Genomic DNA, 18,316 nt, shown 5'->3' on the forward strand with positions numbered 1-18,316 from the left:
AGGTGAGTTGGAGAATAGTGATTCACCAGATGAATTGTTGGTTTTAACAGTTTGCACTAGCAATTTATTGGAAAAACAAAGGAATTTTAGGTTACTGTAGGGGGTAATAGTTTTCAGTATGGGTGTACTGTCTGGTTGGTAGAGGATTTTGTGAACAACTATTGTCATATGATATGTCATTATTGTCATTATTGTAAATACCTAAATGTGCTAGTTGTATTTATTTAATTTTGTTTTATTTTTACTACAATTATTCATTTCACCTGATTACTGCAAATGTAATTTTTGCTTATATTGTATTGCTGCACTGTTTTTCTTGGATTTCGTATATTGCCTACTATGTTATCTTCTTATGTTTGTATTGCTGGAGCTTTTCTCCTCGGGTCTCCACTGAAAACGGGCCATTGGCTCAGATGGACTAACCCAGTTAACAAATGTCAAATAAATAAAACAAACCCAATTGTCAGACAAGATGGACTGCATGTTAGCCCTATGGCCACCTAGAACTTGGAATTTTGTAACACAATTTTGGATGTTAGCACTTTAATATAAAAAAATGATATGAATCTGAAAAAGCCCTAGTAGAACAAAGGTGATTATCCTTTTGTTTATTATTTTGCATCTGCGTGTTATAATAAAAATAAAAGTTTGATTTCACATATTATGCATTTTATTTTTTCCTTTGATAACTGGTATTGTATTTATCTTTTTAAACAGCAGGACACTACACATACAAAATTGCAGTGATTCAGTCTGTTTTTTTTTTTTTCAGTTTTTCTACTTTAAAAACACTAACGTAACTAGATGAAAATAAAATAAATAACTGTTTCAAGTAAGATTATTGGTTAATGGCCACATGATATAAATGTCTAGCACAGAGCTAAAGGAAGGAACCCCCTTATAATACAAAGATTCCCGGCTGGGTCATTTAAAACAACATACTTCAACTGTTGTTGTTACATAGCTCTAATGTATAGCAAGGAGACTAGATGTATTTCTCCATCTAATGCATATGCTTTTATTTTTTGTAAATTACACAGTTTGTAGCTCTGTGGAGTTTAATTCCTTACTTTCGAGTGAATGTCATAGCAAACACCCATAACATACTCAGTTAACTTCATCACTTCATATGCTCTGCTGATAATTCAGGCACTTTGTACACACTTTTCATCACATGTCAAATTATTAGCTTCCATCACTCAAGGTTATGTGCACCTTGAAAAAAAGACATCTCAGTTTAATTTAGTAAGTTTCATCAAACAGAAAGCATTTAGTCCTCTGTGACCTGACTTTACAAGTACAAAAATTCTTTGTTAGAGTGAACTGTGCATGAAATACTATAACAGATTGTTTTCAGCTGCTTTACTTTTACTTAATTCTGCTGCATTAAACTGCCCTTAAATCAGAATTGTGTACCATAAAATGCTAAAATTTCAAAGATTCTATTTTGTCTAAATTAAATTTGGTGACTTCTATTATCCACTTCAATTTATCATTAAAGAACACCATAGACGAATAAGATCAACTTGTTTTTAATGTAATTCAGTAAAATAGTTAGATCTAGATTTTCTTTGGGTAAACCAATCATTCTCGAAACAGGTTTTCAGTCTTCAGTGTTGGAATAATATACTACAGTAGTTCTTAAAAGGTGAAATGTGAAACAGTAAAATTCTGCTGTGAAGCCCACAGCAAAACAGAAAAGGAGACTCTTGCATTCGCTCAAGCCCCAGCTGCTTGAGGTCCAGAAACTCGCAGCGAAGGGAAGTAGCGGTTTCCTCGCCTACCTTCTTGGTCAAGCAGCTACATGAATGTGAGTTCATGGCAGCAGCAGTAGTATTAGTAGTGCACATGAATCTGCGTAGTGGGCCTTCGAGCATTTGTCAACATGAATGACTGGATGCAAGGAAGTGTGTCGCAAGCTAATGGTACACAAGTACTTGATGTAGACCCACTGAAAAGTTAAGCTGAATAACTTCATAGTTACAAAATCGGCCAATACCTAAAAACTATCACCTGTGTAACTACCTAGCTACTACTAGGAGGAGACATTCACCCCAACTTGACCAAGAATGGCACCACGGTATAAAGAAAAAAATTCTCGATTTCAACAATTGGCTAAGTTTCTGGTGTCATTCAAAGGGGATCCAGTGTCTGTCCGCCTGGGATGACATGCTCGACAAGCCATGCTGCTTCACTAGAGATGGCTTCCACCTATCACCCTTAGGCTTTTGAATACTTTCCAAGGCTCTTGCCAACCCCATTGTGCCTTTTTTAGGCAAGGCTCAAAAGACAAACCCACCACCTTAAATAGCAAAAGTAACAAAAAACTGAGGGTAATGCTACTCAATGCCAGAAGTCTAAACCTCAAAATGCACGCACTCGAGGCACTCCTCAGTATGGAGAAAATCGATATATGTGCAGTAACAGAAACCCGGTTTAAGGCTCCAGAGAGCACCCCAGCACTACCAGGCTACAACTCATACCATACATTTTGGCCACAGAACCCAAAACGAAATACAAAAGGTGGGGGCGTATACATATTCATCAAGGATACCCACACCTCCAGGTTAGTGGCACAGCACGATGCTTCAGAGATCATCCACGTGCAATTCAAATTGTAGCTTTCTACAGATCACCCACCATGTCCCAGGACCCTCATTCCACATTTCTGGAAACACTGGAAAACATAAAGGTCCTACCAAACACCCTAATATTGGGTGATTTCAATTACCCAAACATTAACTGGGAGAACTACTCAAGTACTAACTCCCTTTGTCAACTTTTCCTAGAATTTATAAACTCAAATGCCCTGGTTCAACTGGTCAACACTCCCACCAGAGGTGACAACATACTGGACCTAGTCATCACCAACATGGGCAACCGGTGTTCCACACCAGAGGCCAACCCCTTGCTGGTTAGCTCTGACCATAAACAAATCACTTTGGATATACATATTCCGCCCCCACCCCCGGACAAGAAAGCCACCATGGAAAACTTTTCAAAAGCAAACTTCACATTATTGAAGACCGAGGTGGAAAGTTTCAAAGCCCCCATGCTGAAGGATAACACTGTCCAAGCTGCAAAATCCTTTACTAATGCATTTTACGGGCAGCTACAAGAATGCATGGATCGTGCCATCTCAAGCAAAACCAAGAATCCTTCCTCCAAGAAAAGGAAACCAGTCTGGTGGACTCCTGCCATAAACAAGCTATACAATATAAGAAGGAAACTAGTACAGAAAAGAGTAAAATCCCAAGAAGGAAAGACATCCCTGATCAGCATCAGCAAGAAACTACGATCCCTGATAAAATCATCTAAGGCAAGCTTTGAAAGAAAAATTGCCAAGGACTCCAAAGATAACCACAAGGCATTCTTTAGCTATGTCAAGAATCTAAGTGGCAATGCTCAGATCTGCTCGGAATTAGTATAGAATGGCACAAAATACACTGAACTGACCGATATTGCCAACATCCTGGCAGACAGGTTCAGCGCAAACTTCACCCCCCTCTCACCCCCAAAAAGGTCCATAACCATGCCAGAAGAATGTAGAGTCCCTGAAATCACAGACACTCAGGTTAAAACAGCCTTCTCCAAAGCCAAAAACTCAGCATCAATGGGAGTGGACGGTGTCCCAGGATGCGTCCTACATGAGCTCAAAGACTAACTAACCCCTCACCTAAACACACTGTTCAAACTCAGCCTCTCTACAGGCTACATACCCATAGAGTGGCACACAGCAATGGTTATTCCACTCCACAAAGGTGGAGTCACAACAGACCCCGGTAACTATCACCCTATAAGCCTGACTAGCTTGGTCTGCAAGGCTATGGAGCACATCATCATGGAACTCATTAACAGAGACATTGGGAACCTCCAAACACAGGACCCTACCCAGTTTGGCTTTAAGGGCAGATCATGCCTCCAAAACCTGGTGGATGTCTTTGAAACAGTTCCCAAGGTTATAGACGAGGGAAAGGTGGCACACACAGCCTACCTAGACCTCAGGCCATCAACACCATTCCCCATTCTGGTATTATAGACAAGCTCACCAGCCTGAACATAAACCACTACCATCACAAGATGGGTTGCCAACTGGCTCATGGACAGAACCCACATGGTGAGAGTTGCGGGAGCTAGGTCCGTCTCTAAACCGGTTACAAGTGGTGTTCCCCAGGGCTCAGTCCTAGGACCCCTCCTGTTTGGCATATAGTTCTCAGAGGTACAAGCAAGCACAGGAGGACTATGGCTGACCAGGTTTGCAGACGACTGCAAACTAGAGGCTATAACTGACTCTTCAGCTGACACAGACATCCTTCAAAAGGGTCTCACTGAGACTGATACCTGGTGTCAAAATCATGGCCTCAAGCTAAATGCCAAAAAGTGCATAGTCATCCCCTATGGAAAAAACAAAGTACCCACAAACTACCACATAGGTGGTAGTCCCCTAAATACAGAAGTAGTAATAAGGGATCTGGGGACCCAAGTAGACAGTAATCTCACCTTTGATAATCACATTGCCAAAGTGGTTAGAAAATCCTTCTAAGTGGCCCACCTAATCACAAAAGGGCTCGCATCCAGATCAAAAGTGGTCATTGTGCCCCTCTACTCATCACTCATCAGACCCATCTTAGAGTACAATGCCCCATTTGGGATGTACCTCACAAGACACCTGCAACAGCTGGAAGGACCACAGAAGTACCTCACCAAGAGGATCAATGGCCTCAAACAGATGCCCTATGCAGCTCGACTGAAAAAACTCCAGTTGTACTCAGATGCATACCGCCTACTCAGAGGTGATTTCTGCCTGACATACAAGGCCATGTCCAACCCAGAATTGATGGACATGCTCCACCTAAAGAAAACCTTATCCCTTCGAGCCACACGCTCTAGGGGTCTAAACCTCACCACAACAATAAATAGGATGTGCTGGAGGGATAGATTCCTGTCCCAGAGACTTCTCATGCTTTTTAACAAGATCCCAATCTACATTAGGCAGAGCTCCTTGCCAACACTCTTCAAAAGAAACCTTGACGACTGGATGGAAAACAGAAAGTTAACCTCGGGAATCACTTCAATGGCTCTGCTGGACAGAGGCGCAGGGAACTAATCTAAGGGGACGGCGAAAGCCAACACATTCTGGCTAGGCTTATAAATGCCTTCGGGCAGATAGCCTAGTACCCACCTATGAACCCCGGCCAGCAACCCTGCTAATAAGCCATGCACCCCATCACTATCCAGCTAAGCACAAACCCATCAACTTACTGATACTAAATATGAATATCCGCAGTATCATGAATAAAATAGAAGACCCTCACACTGCCATCTCCTTATATAACCCTGATATTATTCTCATCACAGAGACATGGCTAAAACCACATATTAAAGATAATTCCATCACCCCACCTGGGTATAACATTCTCAGGGCAGACCAGCTACATAAAAGAGGTGGAGGCTTAGCTTTACTTCACAGAACCAACCTACAACTCCAACTCCTCCAAAAGGATTCCCTCAACTTCAACAATGCAGAGACTCTATTTGCAAAACTCTCCCATAACCAACATAAGCACTTAAACCTACTGAGTATCTATATATCCCCGGGTGACAACCCAGCCACCCTAGAATCCATACTTCATTGGGCCTCATACTCCCTCCCTCAAGAAACTCCATACATTCTCCCACCCCACCCACCACATTAACCTATACAACTTCACCCAACTTACAGATACTCTCACACATTGATAAGGCCAAAAAAAGAGAATATATACTTGATTGGATCCTCACAAATCAACCAAATAATGCCCATCAATGTGGCACCCTATCAAACTCTCTCAGCGACCACAGCCCCACTTTTGTCCTCAGACACAAACTTAAAATAATTAACTCTCCCTCCCTTCTACAAACCCACTCTAACAAAAATTTTCCTAGAGACCACTTCATAACAGCCTTGCAACTGGTCTCCCATCAAAACCCTTTCATTAGACAAAGCAGTTGATTACTTCAACTCCACATTCCTAAATATCCTCAATGAACTAGCCCCCTTAAAAACTATCAGGATACCCCTCCTTGGATCCAGAAAACCACAAAAGCCCTACTTAGAGCCAGGGATAAAGCCTGGAAAACCTGGCGCCACACCAGATCACCCGCAGCTAGGCAAACCTTTCACGAGCTCCGGAACAAAGCAAAAAGCATGTTAAGCTCGATAAACAAAATTACTATATCACTCAATAAAACAAATACAGTACCAAACCACAACAATTCTGGGCAACAATAAATAACATCCTACAGCCAGGAAGAACCACCACTCCCACCCCCAATATAACAGGTACAGACCTGGACATTAGCCTCCAGCTTTAATAACTATTTCACCTCCTCAGTACTCAAACTCTTAAATAACATCACTTTTTCCAACACCCCACAACCACCTCAGGCCCAAATCAATCCCATACCTTTCACACTTAAGTCTGTTCCTACCTCTACTATCCAAAAACTGCTAGCCAGACTCAAACCAGCCACCCTTGCAGCTGATAACCTTCCTGCCGAATACCTCCAAATTGCATCCACAGCTATAGTCTATCCCATTTCTCTTCTAATAAATAGATCCATCACTGAACACACTGTTCCATCCTTGTGGAAAACCTCATATATCATATCACTCCACAAAGGTGGTCTCCTCCCTAGACCTTTCCACATATCGACCAATTTCAATTCTCTCAACCCTCTCCAAGATCCTAGAAAGATGTATTCATCACCAGTTCCTCTCCTATCTCCTCACCAACAACCTTCGCTCCTCAACCCAACACGGATTTTGTCCGTCCCAAAGCACCACCACTGCCCTACTCAAATTCACCAATAACCTCTCACAGGAATCTATTTAAATTTGTCTCAGCTACCTTTCTAGATTCATCTAAGGCATTTGACACAGTCTCATATAATAAACTACTGTCTTGTCTCTCTGACCTCAACCTTAACAACCCCACCCTACTGTGGTTTAAAAGCTATTTAGATAACCGCCAACAATCCGTCAAATGGCATAACTCTCTATCCCCCCACTCCAAACCTCCTTAGGTGTGCTGCAAGAATCAGTCCAAGGACCCCTTCTTTTTAATATCTTCACAAACCAACTCCACTCAGCTACCTCTAAAGCTGACATAGTCCAATATGCTGACGACACAACTCTCATATGCTCTGCACCCAACATCCAACTTCTCCAACAAAAAGCCCAAGAAGCCTTCTCTGAAATAGAGAACTGACTTAACAACTCACAACTCATACTAAAGCCCAAGAAAACACAACTAATGCTATTCCACTCTACTAAAACAAGCAACCTTACCTTCCCTATACTCTCCGCCAGCAAACCCCAAATCACCCCTGTCACTGAGGATCACCCCTGTCACTGAGGATCACCCCTGTCACTGGGGCTAAACTCCTAGGAGTTACCATTGACCAGCAACTCAAATTTACAAAGCACATAACAACCATCATTAAAGTCCACAAAAATCTAGGTTCCTTCTATCACTGCAAAAGTTATCTAACCACTGAATCTCGAATTGCAATAGCCAGGACCCACCTCCTATCTACTCTACTTTATGCATCCCCAATTCTAACTAAACTTTACAAAATTGACTTTAATAAACTTTCCATCTGTTACAACAAAATTGCTAGATTCGCTACCAGTGCCAAACCACGATCCCACCACTGCCTTTCTCTACACGCCTTGCACTGGCTTGAATTTCCAAACCTATTAAGGTACCATCAACTCAGCCTAGCTCATCTAATTCTGTACTACCCAGAGAAAACCCCTGACCAGACTGGCATGCTGAACTTCTACAAATAAAATAGACCACTTTGGTCCTCCAACAAAGCCTTAATAGAAACCATCACATGTAAAACCTAGTCCGGGGAATCACTATGTGCCCATGAAATAGCAAAAATATGGAACAACCTTCCCCCTGACCTCAGACTACAAAACTCCACACCCTCCTTCAAAAGTCTACTTAAAACATACCCCTTCACCAACTATCTATGCAACTGTAATTGACCTCCTGAAGCCTCATCCACTCACTATTTCTACACCCCATCTGTCCTGGACAACACAAACAACACCAGCTAAATATACCTACCCATGTGTGAGCAATAACCTATATATGAGTGTATGTACATCTGTGTGTGTGTGTGTGTGTATGTCTGTATATATGTATGTATGTGTGTGTATGTATATATATCTGTGTGTGTGTTGCTCTTACATGTATATTTGCTTGAATGTATATATGGAAACTTAAGCATTTATATACTCTTATTCAATTGTGAAATATCTTGCAATGCTCTACTAGGTTCTTATCTACTCTCATTGTATATTTTGCACACCTGTATTTTCAACCAAAAGGGGGAATATCCTCGTATTGTATACTAACGGCTGTAAAGTCTGCAATTTGTATGCTACTACTCTGTAATGTCTCTTTTGTAAATTTTTCTTCTCTCTGTAAACTCATGGAGTTTTTCTCCCCAGGACTCAGCTGAAAATGGACACTTGTTGTCCAGTCGGACTAGCCTGGCAAACAAATGTTAAATAAATAAAAAATAAATAAAATGGTTATTAATTACTTATTTTGGATTTTTGCTGAATATCTTCTCTAAACAGGTTAAACAACTAGAAGTATGGAAAGGGGTATTTTTGTGAAGCAGAATTGCTTTTCGACAAACTGAGAAACACTTTAAAAGGATATTTTGAAGAATAGGCAACATTAGTGAAGCGCTTTTTTATTATTTCTGTGTCTGAACACTTTCAAAAGTAAAGAGTAATCCATTCATTGGAAAGGAAAGAAATAAAGAATTGACAATTAGAAGGAATGCACAAAAATTCAATGGGGGGAAACCCTCTAGGATTGCCTTAAACCATATCTATTTTATTTGTATATGTTGATTACAAGAAGTCACAGATGTTGTGATAGTCATTAAAATTCATTAACATGTTTTGTTACTAAGGGGACCTATACTGTTAATTCCAGTGTGAGAACAAAATCACAACACTTGAGTAATATTTGGATGTGGTTACAGTTGCACAGCATTCTGCTATCATCACATACAATAATGCTATACTATATAGCAATATAATATAATATAACATAATATAAGTATATAAGTATATGAAAACAGTGAACAAGAAGCAGTTTAGAAGGTTCTACTGTGGTATTTTTATATTATTCAATGATCAAAGATAAGCTTTCAGAAATATCCATTTAGTGTTACACTAAGAATGAGTGGACAGGATGACAAAAAGATTATCCATTCAGATAACTCTGCAAAAAATGCAAGGATGCAGGAAAGACTGTAGCCAGACACACTCACTTTACTAATATACAGGGAATCAGAAGTGATGTCCCTCCTAGATGGCTTTAAAGAGAATCTAGTCCAACTGGGGAGACTTGATTGTTTACAGGAATGGGCAAAGCGAGTAGTGAATATTGATTCAGATGCATTTAAGAAATTAGGGGTGATCTAGAGGTCAGGACAGTGACCACAAAAGAGCCTGATTAGTGCTGAACTGGGAAAGGGAAAAATACTACTTGCACCTGTTAATCTGAAATATATCCACATGGAGAATGGCGTATCGACAGACCAATATTCAATATCCCCTGAAACAGTGGCCTGACTAAAACTACAGCTGCCTCCTTTGTGGCAAGATTTTGTTGCTATTATACAAATTGTGCAGTCTGATGCTATTTCACATTTTATCTGAGGGACGTTTCAGAGCTGCTGGCAGTTTTTGCTGTGGCAACATATCTATCATTAATGATTGCTCAGCCAACTCTTCAAACATGTTACATGATACTAAGATGCATGGTAGAATGGAAAAAATAAAGGACAATTAAGGTAAAACATGAGCACTTTAAAGCTCTGGTGGTCTGGAGGGATAAAGCCTTCATTCAGTGCTTGTATGCCAGTAAGAACACAACCAATACTCTTGGCTACATATATGATGGCCTTGCCCCCTGATGGCTCTTGAGTGAGCTACAGCCCAACTGGGGATGCTTGATTGTTGGCAGGTATGGGGGCAAAAAAACCCATATGAATAAATAAATAAAATAAAAATCTAAAAATATGAGCATTTCAACAAGCATGCTTTTCATATCAAATGGTATTAAAAACCACTTGGCAGAGATGTCTCTATGCATGCTGAAGCCCTGATGGTGATCCACATGAACCAGGCCTGAATGACAGTTGACAACCTTAGCATTAGAGGACCTGATGAGGGAGGATTGGAGTAAATAGCCAATGTGAGCTCACTTACCCTTGGGTGGGGTCTAGTTCACATTAGTGCTGGCACCTGCTGAAGAGAGAGGTGATAGCTTACAGCATATGGGCCTCTAATGTGCATTTGACTCTGACAAGCTGTATCTATGTAACACACTTTCTATAAAGTGTGCATGAATATACATGCTAACAGATAAAGTCACTGCAGGTCTTATGCATTTGTGAGTGCACATGTCATTTGTTGAAGAGTTAAGCCTTATCAGCAAAATCTTGATGGTGTCAATCATATCTCACTCTACAGGAGAACAAATGGGAGATTTTCTTTTTAAATGTCCTGTGTTCTGAAAAAAAGTTGAAATTAAGACATTTTACTGCTTGCAATATTTGGTTCTGTGTGTATATACAGATATCTACCTGACCAAAACTATATGACAGTAGAACTATTACAAATTTAAAAATAAAAACTTGCTTGCAATGGTACTTAAGAAATATCTGGATGAAAAAAGTTGTTTCTTATTAGTTCATCACAGCACTGAATGCCATTAAAGTGGGACACAGTCATTAATGGATCTTTAAACAAATACCAGTCTTAGATTTCAGAAGGAGCAGATTTAATACTGTTGAAAAAAATACAAATGCTGGATTTTTCTTTTGATTTCATTGAAGTCAAGTGGAAAGAATTATATATTTTTTTCAAGTAGTTTGAATTACAACTAGAACTAAAACTATATTTTGTACAAATCTACTACCCCATTGAAATAACTTTCAACATAAGGTATGAAAATTGCTACATGACCGCTGCATACCTATGTACAATAATTTGCTATCATATATCACTTGTATATCTACAAGTCAAAAAGAGGTACTTATAACTTTTCAGAAATTAAGAAACCTGTAAATATCTCTGCATCAAAAAACTTACATAGACAATTATAATCCCTAATAAAGTGGCCAAGGTGTACAAATGAAGTATATTATTTCTGTTTTTTTTTCTTTCTTTAAGCAGCAAGATAAGTTCTAAACAACATTTTATTGAATTTGCCATTCCTAAACATACTATAGTTGTAGCTAGACAGGATTCATTGCATGGAAGTTCATGTTTATTCATTTAGCTTCCTGACAAACACTGACTGCTGTATCAACAGTGTGGACTACATGTACTGTTTGTACTGGCTCTGCTATGAAACACCGACTTCCTAAAAGCCAGCAAGCCGAAAGGGAAAAAAACCTCAAACGCAGAAAGGCAAAAAACAATTTTAGTTGTTTTTTGCAGGAGGCAAACCCCACTGCAACCCCAAGAGGCAGACGAGGCCCTATACTGCCTAAATGTGCGTGTGTGTGTGTATATATATATATATATATATATATATATATATATGTGTGTGTGCGTGTGCATGTGTGTGTGTGTGTGTGTGTGTGTGTGTGTGTGTGTGTGCATGTATGTATATATATGCATATAAACTCAATGCTTGCAGCAACTCAAAAAATGAAGAGATGAAAATGTCAGTCTGCATTATGCCTTTCATCACAGCCATGTGTGGGGGAGCAATTTGTATTAAAAGATGCATTTTGTATCGAGGAGAAACTGATTATAGCCTATTCAGTGGAGACTTAAAGACTAAATACTTAACCTGACAAAAGCCTCCATGCATGGAAGAGAACCTTAACTATTATTACCACCTCTGAGATCAGCAAACCTCAGATTACGTTTAAAGCTTTACGGATGTTTAGCTGGCCTTTCTGTTTCAGATGAGTGGGCTCTAATGGCCAAAGTGCAACAGCTCTACAATTTTTGCTACTGCATGTCAGTCATTGAAGACTTAACTCTGGCCAAAGTCAGTTTATCAATTAGGAGGCCACAAAGGCAGTTTCACCAGTCATCAGTCCACACCTAGAACTGCTTGAACTTAATATGGCTACTGAAAAACTGGAAGAATTAATGCAATGGTGAGAAAAATCAGCACTTCTGTTGACATTTCTAACTGCCTTTGTACCAAGCAGTTTACTTCACAGACGCTTTTATACTGCTAGACTGATAGAAAAATAAATCCAATAAAATGTATGATAATTGGCTGAAACATAGCTGTTTGAAGGACAAATATCATGTAGAGGCTGGAATTCTGAACAATAAAGCTATAGTTAAACCTGTAATAATTTCACATGCCACTTTCATCAGAGCCTCCTGGCACTGGTAATTATCTGTCAGAGTACACTATGCCAACTTAATGAGGTAGAATTTCTGGAGCTTTTCCATATTGTAATTATTCTCAGGTCTCTACTAGACGTACACTATTACACTAGATCAAAAAAAGTCTGAGAAACAAAATGCTACCTGATCTCAGATGTACACTCCAGACAGCGTGATTCTGTTAGTACCCAAAACTATTGGGTTTACTTTTATAAAGTGAATTGTTATTACTAGGATTTTTAAAAAAATGTCCATTTGTCATTTTAAATGAATTGTTTAATAGTTTTAGAATGATGCGAACATTGATACTCACATCCAGCATGATAAATCAGTTTTTCTTTGCTACGTATTAGTTTCAAATTATTGTCTGCAGTAATATTTTAATTCCAGATGTTTAAATTCATTTGGGTGATTACACTTCTAATTCCTTTATTTCTGGGTTTGATTTTTTGTACCCTTCTTCTGGGCTTGTAGTTGGTTCAGCACAAGCATCAAGGTGTCCCTCCTCACTAATACCAGTCATTTACTGATGATACAGTAAATTAGTGAACCAGTAAGTCAGCTAGCATTTTACAACAATAAAGCTACATATATTCCTGTTTACTGTAGTGTATTCCTGCTACTGTGTATCTGTTTTCCTTTGTTTACTGTTTTCCTGCTGAAGTGGTTTGTGCGTAATTATTGACCAAGGCAATGTAGAGTAGAGAATAAATCATGGGTCTAAAGTATAGCATCTACTGCTATTTTAGATAAAGCACAGCAAAGTAACATGCTAAATGATTTTTCAGCAAGGGACAGAACCCTGCCCTGAATTTAGGGTTTCAGTTTAAGCTCAGCACATTTATTTATTTAACATTTGTTTACCAGGAAAGTCCAACTGGGACAGAGCCCATTTTCAGTGGAGGCCCAGGGAGAAATGCTCCAGAAGCATGTCCTTGGAATGGGGGGAGGAAACTGGATCATCTGGAGGAAACCCATGTGAATGCAAGGAGGACATGCATACTCCACACAGAAGGCACCCTGGCTGAAAATCAAACCAGAGAACCTCTTGCTGTGAGGTGGCTACACTGACTGCTGCACCACTGCGCCACCTTAGATTAAAATATGTGATTAGTCATGCTACAGAATTAGCACCTTAGCAGTTCAGTACTTTGTGCTTGCTACTTTATCTGTATACAGGGATGCACTAACAGGGATGATGTAGAACTCAAAGATGATGATAAAGAATAAAAACTGAAGGGGACCTTCAGCAGATTGGTAAACAATGTGAAGTGGTAATTACTTCAAACAAATCAATACTTATCAGCCAAAGTAAATCACATTTTCCCAAAATATACTCATAAATAGTCTCTTGAACATTAACATGTTTCCAAAATCAAAAATGGGAAGCACGTTAAGATCATAATGGAAAAGCTGAAAAGAAGCTTATGGAAAAAAATGGAGTATCACTAACAGTGATGCATGTTGATAAGTTAGCAGGGATAAATATCACTTTTACAATTACTTCTGTTTACCTCTTAATGGTTTGACAAACAGCATTAAGTTAGTACTTCACAAAAAACACCGCCTAGTAACAGCTGTAAGAATGTCAATCTCACTGGATAATGAGATAAAACAAGTCTTTTAAAGTATATGAACAGCTACTTTTATTACAGATTAGGGGACAGCACAAAAATACAGCTCTTTTTGTGTATAAATTGTGAAGATGGGCGATGTACATTCTGCTTTAGGTATATTTATATTGTCTTTGGATTCAGAAAAGAGCCTGAGGCTTGATTTAGTAGGAACCTACGTCAAACTAGGGTAGTATACATCTTTCCTGAAGGCTAGAGGACAGATACAGTGCCACAAGGGGGCAGTATACTCACATCTGTGTTTCAAGGGAGTTCTAAAACTTGGTATCAGCTATATTAAAAGTGATGTTTCTTAAGAGACAATTTTTGTTAGATGCTTTCAGTTCTACAAGCATTTAACTTTGTTAGAACTAGTCCAATACAAAAGGAAAGACTGTTTAGCTAAAATTCAAGACTTACCAAGTTCTCCCCAGTAGAAAGGATTGACACCACCTGTTGTACAGTTGTAAACCATTGTTGTTTTTGGCCTACAAAACAAAAGATTTTCTGGGGTTCAAATCTTGTAACACAAACTAGATGAGGTAGCCAACACTACAGAAAATCTAGTATTACAACAGATAAAAGATCACTGTGCCATTCTCTAATACAGTGAAACAAGCAATTTTACATAAATTGCAGCCATTTGAATAATTTTTCATTTAACTAAGTTTAGCAAAAGTGATGCAAAGAATAGTGGTGAAGCTTAGACTGAAAAAAAAAATAAAACCAATGTGACTGCATTTGCAAGTGTGTGTGTGTGTGTGAACACTGAACTCACTTAACATCATTGTACATAGGATTAATTATCAACTAATGGTTGTTGGAGATCACCTTCTTTGTCCCCCACTGATTATGCAAGATTCCTAGGTGTTCTACACGATCTCCCTGTTAGCAAAAATGTCATTATTTTTGGTGACTAACTATCCTCCAGTGAACCAAACCACCGCCCTTGTCCTTTGGTGGGCAAGCTAACATTAGTTATTCATTCCCATCCTCTGTCATCAGCTCCTCTAGTGGCTGATTTTCACTAATTTGGCTGCTGCTTGCAATTTTACTCTGGTGTCTCTTTCATTAGTGAATTATGTCCACAAAGTTCTGCTTTTTAAACTCCCAAAAGATCCTACTTCAAATCCCAATGAATTTCAGGTCTAGATATATACATGCCAACCTCAATCTCAAAATTCACTTATGACTACATCTCTACTGACCTTAATCCAGCAGCAAAATTCAGTAAAAAATTCTACACCCATTTAGGACAAAATGCACAGAGATATCAGTCCCTACCAGACCCAAGGAAATTCAAAAACAAACCACCCATGTGGTTCACCACTATAAATAAACTACATAACAAAAGAAAGAAGCTACTTAAATTATTTTTTAGATCCAAACCCCATTCTTCTCAGGGATACTACTAAATGTATTACAAAAAAAATGAAAAACATTATCATACATTATCAGATCCACTAAAAGAGTCCTTAACTTAGGCTGGCCTCTGAGGCCGACAATAATTACAAATCCTTCTTTAGCTATGTTTGAAAACTAAGAAAAAGTTTCCTACACTGCTCAGAACATAGTCATAATGATACCTCCTATTTTGACTGAATAGACATTGTCAATATCCTTACAAACAAATTTAGTGGCAATTTCAGCCTCAGACTTCTAATCAAAGCCTGAAATATCTGAATCCCTTACTCCCCCAATTATCTTTAAAGATAATTTACTGAAAGTGATAATTGAGAACAATATTTCCTCCATGGCTCCTACAAATATACCTGATTGCTTAATTAATAGTATTAAACATGCCCCTGCAGTCTCACTGTTTAAATTATTTAACCTAAGTTTAGCTGCTGGTTTGCCCCTGATGAGTGCCATGCTGCAGTGGTGACATCCCTCATAAAGGTGGCCTTACAACTGACCTGGGTGGTTACAGATCCATATGGCTTACAAGCCCCATCTACAAAGCCTTAGAATGCGTTGTAACTGAAATCATAAATTATATCAAGAAGATTATTTGACTTGATCCTGTTTGGCTTTGTGAAGAGCAGATCCTGACTAGGAATCTGGTAAACTTGTTTGAAAGGGTTACAGAAGCCATACAGTAGATACAGTGCATCTTAATTTGGCCAAGCCCTTCAACACCATTCTGCATGCTGGCATTATACAGAAGTGCTTTGAAAATCAACCTGAAAGCATTATATGGACAGCAAACTGGCTGAAAGACAGAACCCACAGAGTTGCAGGCATCTCATCAGAAAGTATGAAAGTGATCTGCAGTGTCCCTCAGGGGTGATGCTGAGACCGCTCTTTTTTTGGCATTTATGTCTCAGAACTCCAAGCAGTCAGCTAGACCTTTGGGACCTAACTCTGAGCTCTCACAGTTCCACAAGGAAAGGGTATATTCCCCTACCAGGGGACTGTCAGTCTCACACACTTATCAACCATCTGCTTCTGTTGATCAAAATGTGTCAAACAGACATGGGCATATTAGTATTAGAGCATTTCGCTCTAAAGTACTAAACCTATATATATAGGCTCATAGGTTGGTACTAGGCTATCGGTCCTAGGGACTATACAAGCCTAGCCCATAACAATTCCCTGGCTATTTCTTCCCACAATATTTACTTCACTGGACCCCTGTCTAGCAGGGCGACTGACGTGATCCCCGGGGTGAATTTCCCATCTCCCATCCAATCGTCAAGGTTCCTTTTGAAGAGGGCCAAAGAGGCGCTCTGCTTGACATGTATGGGCAGTCTATTCCAGAGTCTAGGGAGTCTCTGGGTCAGGAAACGATCCCTCCAGCATGTTTTGTTTATTGTGATGACAAGGTTTACATTTCTGGAGTGTGTGGCTCTGAGGGCTTGGGATTTCTTTAACTGTAGCATATCCAACAGCTCTGGGTTTGACATGGCCTTGTATGTTAAGCAGAGATCAGTTCTGAGTAGATGATATGCGACAGAGTATAGCTGGAGTTTTTTTAGATGGTCAACATAGGGCATCTGCTTTAGGCCTGTGATTCTTTTAGTGAGGTATTTTTCTGGCCTTTCCAGTTGTTGCAGATGTCTTGAGAGGTACATACCAAACGGGGCATGGTTTTCTATGATGGGCCTAATGAGGGATGAGTACAGTGGGGCAATGATCTCCTTTTTTCTGGATGAAAAGCCCTTAGTGATGATGTGTGCCACATAGAAGGATTTTCTGACTGTTGTGGCGATGCGGTTATCGAAGGTGAGACAACTGTCCACCTGTGTCCCTAAGTCTCTTATCACACTTTCAGTATTTAGTGTACTGCCATCTATGTAGTAATTCACGGGTACCTGTTTTTTTCCCAAAGGGGATAACTATACTTTTCTTGGCATTTGATTGAGCCCATGGCTCTGGCACCAGGCATCTGTTTCTGTAAGGCCCTTTCGTCGAATATCCACATCATTTGGGGATTCAGTAATGGCTCACAGTTTGCAGTCATCTGCGAACTTTGTTAGCCAGAGTCCCTTAGTGTTGGCCTGTACTTCAGAGAAGTAGATGTCAAACAATAGCAGTCCCAGGACTGAATCCTGAGGTACTCCACTTGTCACTTGCCTGGAGCTGGATTTGGAGTTGGCTACTTTTACAGTGTGGGTTCTGTCAGTAAGCCAGTTGGCAACCCATCGAGTGATGTAGGGATTAATGTCCAGCTTAGTAAGTTTATCTATGATTCCAGAGTTGGGGATGGTGTCAAAGGCCTTGGCAGGGTCCAGACAGGCCATGTGGACTGCCTTACCCTCGTCCATAGCTCTGGAGACTGATTCGAAGAAGTCATTCAGGTTCAAGAGACAAGATCGGCCCTTCATGAACCCAAACTGGGTGGGTTCCAGTGTTTGAAGGTTGCCAATGTCTTTGTTTATACATTCCATGATAACGTTCCACGGCCTTGCAGATCAGGCTTGTCAGACTGATGGGGCAGTAGTTCCCAGGATCCAAGGTGGATCCCACTTGTGGAGTGGGATAGCTGTTCACCACTCAGTGGGCACGAAGCCTGAGGTGAGGCTATGATTAAACATGATACTTAGGTGAGGTGCCAGTTAATTTTGTAGTTCATGTAGTACACAGCCCTGGATGTCATCTGGTCCCATGGATGCTGTATTCTTAGGTTTGGAGAGTGCGGTTTTTACCTGTGTGGCCATTATTACCGGAATTTGGCAATCGTTCGGTATTGATATGGCCCGTTTGAGGGGTGAGAGGGGGTGAAGTTGGCATTGAATTGACCTGCCAGTATACTGGCAATATC

General features: G+C 39.8%; 1 protein-coding gene across 2 annotated transcripts in view; it reads right to left on the reverse strand.

The window, feature by feature from the left end:
• Nucleotides 1-18,316, reverse strand: part of FAR2 (fatty acyl-CoA reductase 2) — a 1,505,975-nt gene that overhangs the window by 232,838 nt on the left and 1,254,821 nt on the right. For both annotated transcript variants that reach the window (XM_044088201.1, XM_044088202.1), the window contains one exon: nucleotides 14,473-14,540. In XM_044088201.1, coding sequence (XP_043944136.1) covers nucleotides 14,473-14,540 — 68 coding nt within the window. The remainder of the gene's footprint in view (nucleotides 1-14,472; nucleotides 14,541-18,316) is intronic.

The sequence above is a fragment of the Protopterus annectens genome, chromosome 11.part0 (genome assembly GCF_019279795.1).
Source record: "Protopterus annectens isolate FY-2018-M chromosome 11.part0, PAN1.0, whole genome shotgun sequence".
NCBI classification, from domain to species: domain Eukaryota; kingdom Metazoa; phylum Chordata; order Ceratodontiformes; family Protopteridae; genus Protopterus; species Protopterus annectens.